This window comes from Primulina tabacum, chromosome 6 (genome assembly GCF_025594145.1).
Source record: "Primulina tabacum isolate GXHZ01 chromosome 6, ASM2559414v2, whole genome shotgun sequence".
NCBI classification, from domain to species: Eukaryota; Viridiplantae; Streptophyta; class Magnoliopsida; order Lamiales; family Gesneriaceae; genus Primulina; species Primulina tabacum.
This window is the reverse complement of record NC_134555.1, coordinates 6,964,948-6,975,635: the sequence shown is the minus strand read 5'-3', so window position 1 is coordinate 6,975,635 and position 10,688 is coordinate 6,964,948. Positions and strand designations below refer to the sequence as shown.

Sequence of the window (10,688 nt, the reverse complement as noted above, 5' to 3'; positions counted from 1 at the left end):
ATATTTTTCAGGTACTGATTCCTAAAAAATATATCCTAGGTACTGAATCTTAATTGAAATGTTGGCAGATGCATTTTTCTTAAATTTACCGTTTTTTTAATATCTCAAAACCAATTTTTTTTTTACAAAAAAAGTATTGATTCTCACTAAAATCATAATATCATATTACGAATTTTCATTTTCCCAAACAAACGAGGTGGAAAAGATGACATATACGAATAATAAAAAAAATTATCAATACGAATAATAAAAAATTCAAACAAATTTTTGTAAATGTTGTGAAAAAGTAAAAATTTATGATAAAAAATAAAAATCTCAAACTCTCAAAATTTACCAAACTACACACTTTATAATATTTTTCTCTCTACTCAATTGTGTTTTTCTTCACAAATGAGATATCTATTTATAGGAAATCTTTACAAATAATCCAAAAATAAAATACATCATTACCTACATCATCACACACTAATTTTCAATATTTACAACTCTTATTTTCAACATTCAAATATTCAATACACACATTTTAAATATTATTTTCCAATACTCCCCCTTGTGATGATGATCATGATACGATGATGTCTTCATTACGTGTTTTTGTACTGCCTCGTTAAAAACCTTACTTGGAAAAACCCATTGGGATAAAAACCATAGTAAGGGAAAAAGAGTGCAGTCACGTAAACTCTCCCTGATGTTGACATGAACAATTCTTCACAAATTTCGTAGATTGCGCATCCCAATATTATATATGTGCTTTCTGAATATTGACGTAGGAAGTGCCTTTGTGAAGAGATCTGATGAGTTTTCACTTGATTGAATGTGACGAACATCAATACATCTATTCTTCTCAAGCTTCTTGGTGAATGCGAAGAACTTAGGAGGAATATGCTTAGTTCTGTCGCTTTTTATGTATCCTTCTTTCATTTGAGCAACACATGCAGCATTATCTTCATATAGTATCATAGGCTTCTCATCAGATGATAATTCGCATGAAATTTGGATATGTTGGGTCATTGATTTTAACCACACACATTCACGACTTGCTTCATGTAGTGCAATAATCTCGGCATGATTTGATGAAGTTGTTACGAGCGTTTGTTTCTGAGAACGCCAAGATATTGCAGTGCCTCCACGAGTAAATACATATCCGGTTTGGGAACGTGCCTTGTGTGGATCAGATAAGTATCCAGCATCAGCATAACCAATTATACTTGGATTAGCATCTTTTGAATACAAAAGTCCCAAGTCTGTCGTTCCTCGTAGATAACGGAATATATGTTTAATTCCGTTCCAGTGTCTCTTTGTTGGATATGTGCTAAATCTTGCCAACAGATTCACGGCAAAAGATATATCAGGCCTTGTACAATTTGTAAGGTACATAAGGGCACCGATGGAACTTAGATATGGTACTTCTGGACCAAGAATATCTTCATCATCTTCACATGGACGGAATGGATCATTTTCTATGTTTAATGATCTAACAACCATTGGAGTACTTAAAGGATTTGCTTTATCCATATTAAAACGTTTAAGGATCTTTTCTGTATAATTTGTCTGGTGAACAAACATTCCACATTCTTTTTGTTCAATTTGTAAATCCAGACAATACTTGGTTTTTCCAAGATCCTTCATTTCAAATTCTTCCTTCAAGTATGACACAACTTCTTGAATTTCTTTATTCGTTCCAATGATGTTTAAATCATCAACATATACAGCAATAATTATGCATCCGGATGTTGTTTTCTTAATGAAAACACAAGGGCATATTGAATTATTTACATATCCCTTTTTCATCAAGTGATCACTTAGTCGATTATACCACATTCGACCTGATTGCTTTAACCCATATAATGATCTTTGTAATTTCACAGAATAACATTCCCTGGGTTTTGAACTTTGTGCTTCAGGCATCTTAAATCCTTCAGGGATTTTCATATATATATTACTATCAAGTGATCCATATAAGTAAGCTGTAACAACATCCATAAGACGCATTTCTAAATTTTCAGATACCGCCAAGCTAATCAAATACCGAAACGTAATTGCATCCATCACAGGAGAATACGTTTCTTCATAATCAATTCCAGGCCTTTGAGAAAAACCTTGTGCAACAAGTCGAGCTTTATATCTTACTATTTCATTTTTCTCATTTCGCTTTCGAATAAAAACCCATTTGTATCCAACAGGTTTTACACCTTCAGGTGTAAGGACTATAGGTCCAAAAACATTACGTTTATTTAGCGAATTTAATTCAACCTGGATGGCATCTTTCCATTTTATCCAATCCTGCCGATTTTTACATTCACCAAAAGATTTTGGTTCATGATCTTCGTTATCATTTATGATGTCGATTGCCACATTATAAGAAAATATATCATCAATTTCATCTATGTCTTTTCGGTTCCATATTTTTCCAGTATTAATATAATTGATAGAGATTTCATGATTCTCGTCAGTTTGTGGTTCTGACAGAACATTTTCATCATCATGTGTTTCTTCAGGAACACCATTCTCTATTTTGTGATCATCATGTGTTTCTTCAGAAACGTCATTCTTTATTTTGTGATCATCGTGTTTCTCTATGAATTTACTTTTTCGAGGATTTTTATCCTTGGAACCGACTGGCCTTCCACGCTTCAGGCGTTTAATGACATCATGAGTATCTTCCATTTGTTTCTTTGGAATTTCAATTCGAGCATGGGCATTTGCAGCATGTATATATGATTTAGTTACCCCTTTTGTGTCTGCAAATGCATCTGGTATTTGATTTGCTATTCTTTGCAAGTGTACAATTTGTTGTACATCTTTTTCACATTGTTTTGTTCTTGGATCCAGATGTAACAATGATGATACATACCATGTAATTTCCTTTTCGGTATGTTTCTGTTCTCCCCCTAACATTGGGAAGATTTTCTCATTAAAATGACAATCAGCAAAACGTGCTGTGAACACGTCGCCTGTCTGAGGTTCAAGATATCGAATGATTGATGGACTATCATAACAGATATAAATTCCAACCTTTCTTTGAGGTCCCATTTTCTTTCGTTGCGGTGGTGCAATAGGCACATACACCATACATCCAAAAATTCTCAGATGAGAAATGTCTGGTTTTTTACCAAATGCAAGCTGCAATGGGGAGTATTTATGATATGCACTTGGTCTGATGCGAATTAATGAAGCAGCGTGTAAAATTGCATGTCCCCATATAGAAATAGGGAGCTTTGTTTTTATAATCATTGGTCTAGCAATCATTTGCAGACGTTTAATCAATGATTTAGCCAATCCATTCTGTGTATGTACATGAGCAACATGATGCTCAACAATGATTCCCATAGACATACAATAATCATTGAAAGTTTGGGAAGTAAATTCACCAGCATTATCAAGTCTAATTTTCTTGATTGTATAATCGGGAAATTGATTCCTCAATTTTATTATTTGAGCAAGTAATCTTGCAAATGCAACATTTCGAGTTGATAATAAACATACATGTGACCATCTGCTGGAGGCATCAATCAATACCATAAAGTATCTGAATGGTCCACATGGTGGATGGATTGGTCCACAAATATCACCCTGAATACGTTCAAGAAACATTGGTGATTCAGTTTGGATTTTGACTGGTGATGGTCTTATAATAAGTTTTCCAAGAGAACATGCTTTACATTGAAACTTATTATTCTGAAAGATCTTCTGGTCTTTCAGTGGATGACCATGTGTATTTTCTATAATTCTTCGCATCATTGTTGAACCAGGATGTCCCAATCGATCATGCCAATTGGTTAATATCGAAGAATTATCAACTACCATGTTTGATTCAATGGGACTTATATGTGTATAATGCAATCCAGTAGGGAGCATTGGTAGTTTTTCAATCACATATTTCTTTCCTGATTTATATGTGATAAGACACATATATTTCTCATTCCCTTCATTCATTGTTTGAGTATCATACCCATGGGAATATATATCATTAAAACTCAACAAATTTCTTTTCGATTGTGGTGAATATAAAGCATCATTGACCAAAAATTTTGTACCATTAGGTAACAAAAATTGTGCTTTACCACATCATTTAATCAAGTCTACAGGACCTGATATTGTATTCACCGTTGTTTTTGTTGGTTTTAGTTCCAAGAAATATCTTTTATCTCGTAGGATAGTGTGCGTTGTACCACTATCGGGTATGCAAACTTCAGCTTTGCTCATAGCATTTTTCATATTTGAACTTCAAAAAAATATGCAATGAAATAAATTACTTGCAATATATATTTAAATATAACACAAATCATAATTATACAATAAAACATTATTCTATGAATATTTGAAAAATAGATTATTGTACATTTATATTCTACCATTATATTGTTCATTTTCAGAGAAATCGTTGAGAAAATCTGCAGCATCAATATTGTTCATTTCTATCCCACCAACATATTGATCATTTCCAGAGAAATCATTCATAAAATCACCAGCATCAAAATGAGTTGAATCACTCAAACGGTCACTGCGTTCAGTGAAGTTGGTCTCCTTTTCTTTCCCCTTTAATGATTCTTTATAAAGTTTACAAAGGTGCTCAGGGGCTCGACAAACTTTGGACCAATGTCCTGGAGTACCACATCTGTAACAAGAACTTTCATATCTTTTTGAGTGCTTCTCATTAACACTTGTATTCTCATGATGCCTTTTCTGTGGATGGTTTGGGACGTTCTTTTGAGATGAGTAATAAAAATAACTATCTCGATTATTTTCAAAACCACGGTCTTGACCACGACCACGGCCAATTCCATGTCCACGTCCACGTCCACGTCCACGTCCACGTCCACGTCCACGACCTCGACCTCGACCAAAACCTTGTCTTTGAATTTGATTTTGGTTTCCAGGTTTAAATTCATTTTTACTTACAGCATTTACTTCTGGAAATGCTGTTGATCCAGTGGGTCGGGACTGATGATTTCTCATTAATAGCTCGTTGTTTTTTTCCGCCACAAGAAGACAGGCGATGAGTTCAGAATATCTCGCGAATCCACGTACTCTATATTGTTGCTGTAGAGTAATATTTGATGCATGAAACGTGGAAAATATTTTTTCAAGCATCTCAGATTCTGTGACCTCATGTCCACAAAATTTTAATTGCGAGATTATTCTATACATCGCCGAATTGTAATCACCGACTTTTTTAAAGTCTTGGAATCTCAATGTATTCCATTCATCCCGGGCGGTCGGAAGTATAACTTCTCTTATATGTTCGAATCTTTCTTTTAATCCCTTCCACAAAGCCATGGGATTTTTTTCAGTCAGATATTCACATTTCAATCCATCGTCGAGATGTCGACGCAAAAATATCATGGCTCTTGCCTTTTCTTGTGACGTGCATATGCCATTTTCTTTAATGGTCTCGCTTAGACCCAATGACTCAAGATGCATTTCTACATCTAGAGTCCATGGCATATAATTCTTTCCCGTGATGTCGAGCGCAACAAATTCGAGCTTTGTTAAATTTGACATGGTGGTACTAAAAAAAATTACGATGCATTTTATTAGTTAATAATTATTGCAATACAAAGTAACGGATAAACAACAAGTACAAGTATTTGTAAAAATAAAGAAAACGCACGAGGAGGATATTCTCCGATAAATACAAGACTCGTGAGTATGACAACCAAAATAATTAAAAATATCCTTGAGAAAGACATCTTCTTTTTTCTTCGAAAAATTTGATGATGAATAATTTTTAGAGAAGAAGAGAAAGTTGGAGTGATGGAATGTGTTTGTGAGATCATATTTATAGGGCAAAAACTAGCCGTTTTTTACCATTTATGACCGTTGGGGTACAAAAAAAATAAAGGCATGTATTTGTATAATTTTATGGTAATAATATGATATATATAATATTAGACATGTTTAAATAATTATGTATATCATATCATAATATTATAATGAGTGTCATAATTTATTTTGTTTAAAAACCTTATAGGCTTTTATACTTGTCGTATCCCTTACCGGGAGTGTGGGATGTCGTCTTAACATCCTCCCAGGATTTATAACAAGTTTATGAAAAATTTATTTTTATTATTTCTAATAATAACATTATATTGTATATTAAATAATACACAATAAATAAATAATAGTAAAATAAATATAATTATTTTTGTTACCTTTTTATTCTGTTTGGAGCTTGGAAAAGTATGTAGGACTTTTAGAGGTTCGTGCTGATAACGTGTTGTGAAAAAGTAAAAATTTATGGTAAAAAGTAAAAATCTCAAACTCTCAAAATTTACCAAACTACACACTTTATAATATTTTTCTCTCTACTCAATTGTGTTTTTCTTCACAAATGAGAGATCTATTTATAGGAAATCTTTACAAACAATCCAAAAATAAAATACATCATTACCTACATCATCACACACTAATTTTCAATATTTATAACTCTTATTTTCAACATTCAAATATTCAATACACACATTTTAAATATTATTTTCTAATAGTAAAGACACATATTAAAGTTTTAGTGTGTTATAAAAACCAATCCAAAAAAATACTAATAAATTCGAGTTTATAAAAAAAAATTGCAATTTAAGAATAACTCCGAACTATATTTTATATTCTTAATTATTTATAAACATCTTTAATTTAATTTAATTAATGACGAAAAAATAAAATAAAATTTAGGGTTAAAATCTTTTTTGGAAAAATAGGGCCCTTCTGTCCGAATGGATTTTCGAAGTTGTACGTTGTACCTTAGTAATTTGACCTTCTTTATTCGCAGTCGCAGTCATCTTGGTCTCCTCTGTGCCGGGAGAAGATCGAAGAGATGGAGAGACCAAAGAAGAAGCAAGTGTTTCTCTTCTATTGTGAGGAGGCTGAGGAATTGGCGCGTGAAATAGCTGCTCAATCGGACCTCATTCGCCTTCAATCCATTAACTGGAGGTAAACTAACAAATTTTTTTTGGGTTCTTAGGTGATGCAGGGGATCTGGGATTTCAGTTTCAGTACCTGTATTTTTTTGTGGTGTGCTGGAGTTGAGGGTTAGTGCACCTCGGATACAACAATCTTTGTTTAGTTTTCGAAGTTTTTTACTCTTTTGATTTTGAAAAAAGAATCCTTTGTTTCTTCTGTGAAATGGGTACATTTCTCGTAGTGAAAACTTTTGGGGTACGGATTTTTTTGCATTATGGTTACGAGGAAATATCTCTTATTTACTTCTCTGCTCGTCTGGTTGTGATAGCCTTGGAAAGTTGCTGATGTTGATCACCGTAGGCCGCGATGCTATAACTTCTGGAAACTACCTGGTTTCCTATTGTTCATGTCAATAGTGTCACTAATCCTTATCCGGTGAATCATTTTAATAGCAAAAGATTTGGACAAGAAATCTATTTTGGTTTTGAGGGAAACAGTTTTTCCTCGTAAATTGTTCTGGTAGACTAACTATGGGATGATTGCCATTTTTTTCCATATATTCTGGCATCTACCTTTATTTCCTTTTACTTATGACAATCGTGTCGATAATAGTTATCTAACAGATCATGTGGATCCCAAAAAATTTGGACACAATGCTTGTTATGTTTGACTATTGTAAATTATGTTTAGTATAGCATAAGGCTTTATTTGGTTTAGTTTACCCTGAATTCGACAGTGTAACAGGAGCTTCGATGATGGATTTCCAAATCTTTTCATAAAGAATGCACAAGACATTCGAGGCCAGCATGTTGCCTTTTTAGCATCTTTCAGTTCAACTGCAGTCATTTTTGAACAGCTTTCGGTGATCTATGCGCTTCCTATGTTGTTTGCTGCATCGTTTGCTGTGGTGCTACCTTTCTTTCCAACTGGTTCCTTTGAAAGAATTGAAGAGGAAGGAGATGTTGCTACAGCATTTACCTTGGCTAGAATGCTATCAAACACTCCTATCTCAAGGGGTGGTCCCACCAGTTTAGTTATCTATGATATACATGCTTTGCAGGTTATTTTCAATCATAGTCGTATTCTTGTCACTTGTAGTTTATTGTACGTACATATGTTTATATCTCACCTTTTCTGATCTATGTACTCTGTTTGTTGAAATAGTTTGGAATAGCAATGGCTCTATCTCTTAACATGATACTGAAAAATGTAGTTTTATTCTATGTTTTCATTTCCACAGGAAAGATTTTATTTTAGCGACACGATTTTGCCATTGTTTGAGACTGGGATTCCACTCTTGAAGCACCGGCTTCACCAGCTTCCTGAATCTGACAAGGTGGGTTCTATTTTCCTAAGATGTTAGTAATTATGTCTTCATAAGAGCGTCAAGAGATCATTTATTTTATCTTTTAAATATATATACATATTTCCAACTTAACTTTCATTCCCAGATAGTTGTTGCGTTTCCAGATGATGGAGCTTGGAAACGATTCCACAAGCTGTTGGATCAGTTCCCTATGGTCGGCTATTGTAATTGAAATGCCACACTGTATTTTTTCTATTATATATCTTGTTTCTTGGAGATTATGTCTTATTTTTGGCACAGGTTATTTGCAACAAGGTTCGTGAAGGGGACAAAAGAATAGTTAGGATAAAAGAGGGTAATCCGTCTGGATGCCATGTTGTCATTGTTGATGACTTGGTGCAATCTGGTGGGACCCTAATTGAGTGTCAGGTGTTATTTCTTGACTCTATTTGGTAGAGCACGATTTTGCAACATATTAACCTCAGTTTGTCTTCGATATTTTGTTTACCATTAAATATTTTGCATATTGCTTCCAAAGTCGGTCAACTGTGATTTGATATTGCTAGTGTTGTAGCAAGCAAAAAAAGGATTACGTTGTCGGATGTCCCATGTTCGAGTATGAAAAAATGAGCTTAATGTTGCCAGCTCATTATTTAGTTCTTGAACTTGAGCCATGTTGATATAGAAATTCTGCTCGAGCAAATTGATGCATAAATATATTACTATATATTATATTTTTCGAAAGACTCGAGAGCTTCGATTTAGTTTATCAAACATGATTAGTCTAAGGTTTTTCAAATAATGTAAAGCTCCCTAGCCAGCTTGCTAATTTTTACGCTGTTATAATTGAATTCAAGCTTGGAAAAAGTTCGATTCAAGCTTCACTAGGTAATTGGGCGAGGCCTCTCAATTCTTGTTGACTTGCACCGCCAAACCAAAACAATTTGCATTTTCGGTTAATTAGTACATAATCAATTCATTCAATGTTCTTGTTTTTTCCATTTTTTTCTTGTTTGGGGAAGAGGATCACAAGTGGGTCTGAAACTCAAGACTGAAACCCACCACCTCTCCCCGTCAAAGACGACATAATATCACTTCAACCACATGTTTGTTGGTACTCACTCCTTCAATGTTAAATTACATAGGCAATGTATTTGTGACGACTCAAAAGTGTTATTTCTTTTTGTTATATTATTATTTTTTCCCTCCCAGAAAGTGTTGGCTTCTCACGGTGCAGCAAAGGTGAGTGCCTACGTAACTCATGCCGTGTTTCCAAAGAAGTCTTGGGATCGCTTTGTTCACAAGAGTGAAGGTATCGTGTGCTTTCTTAGTTTCAGCGACTCTTTTCCATATCTTGTTGCTGACAACGATGTTCTTAACAGACTTGGAGAAGGCGTTCACCCATTTCTGGATCACGGATTCTTGCATGAGCACTGTGAAGGCCATCTCCAATAAGCCGCCTTTCGAAGTTTTGAGTCTTGCGGGATCCATAGCCGATGCTCTCCAAATCTGAGGATTCGACCCAAAAAATCCAGAGAAAAAGGAAGGCACACATTGTGCACTCTTATATTGAGGAAATATCATTTGAACTTTAGGTTCTGACAATTAACCATCTACCCAAACTAGTTTTTTTTGGTACATGAGAGAGAAGCAATTGCTTCTTATCGTCCTGTTTACTCCCAAAAACTACTCTCTCATACCTATGGCTACGTGTGGTGTGCTTGATTACGTACTGAGTGTTGTTAAGTGTCATGTTCAAGCATTCTTTAAGTTGGGAGAAATAATACAAGTTGGTCGTGGGATTTTATGTACAACTTGCTTGAGATCATTTAACAACGAACTCATTATTATGTAGTAAAGTACAATTCCAATATTTTTAAACCATGCAAGAGTGGCCCTCTTATCTTTATTTAGAGTCGAGCAGGACTTCAGGCAATCATACAGGTTCTGTTCATTTAGAGATGCAATCTAATTTATTTGGTAGTTTGCTTGTTTAACATCTATCCATAAACCACTATATATATGTATACTAGAAATAATGTACGTGCATTGTACGTGGGAAACATTTGTTGAAATAATTAGAATTTGAAATAAAATTAGTTAACTCAACAAAAGATAATGATAATAGTATTGTAAATTTTGACAATTTGTGTTAATTAGCATATGTAACTAAATAGGGAAAAAAACATATTTTTTAAATTTTTAAAAAAGATTTGGATTACTAAAATTTTTTCATATATTTTTTATCATATTTTTTTTTTGTTATTTGCCATATTCTCTCAATAGTACATATATTTTATTACAATATTCAATTATTACAATCTTTTTTGACAATCAATGATCTGCAATTTTTTATTTACAATGTTATTTGATTGTTATTCTCTTTCATATAAATTGACAACAATTTTAACCGGATGTTTTTACTTTCCTAGTTACCTTTAATTTATTAGATAATTGATAACATATAAACTACACATTATTA

General features: G+C 33.6%; 1 protein-coding gene across 1 annotated transcript; it reads left to right on the top strand.

The window, feature by feature from the left end:
• Window positions 1-6,736: 6,736 nt before the first annotated feature.
• Window positions 6,737-9,976, top strand: LOC142549050 (ribose-phosphate pyrophosphokinase 4). Its single transcript, XM_075657794.1, has 7 exons — window positions 6,737-6,930; window positions 7,645-7,960; window positions 8,141-8,236; window positions 8,352-8,420; window positions 8,507-8,635; window positions 9,419-9,518; window positions 9,589-9,976. Exons 1-7 carry the CDS (start codon window positions 6,815-6,817, stop codon window positions 9,717-9,719), a joined length of 957 nt encoding a protein of 318 aa, XP_075513909.1. The 5' UTR covers window positions 6,737-6,814; the 3' UTR covers window positions 9,720-9,976.
• The last annotated feature ends 712 nt before the right edge of the window (window positions 9,977-10,688 follow it).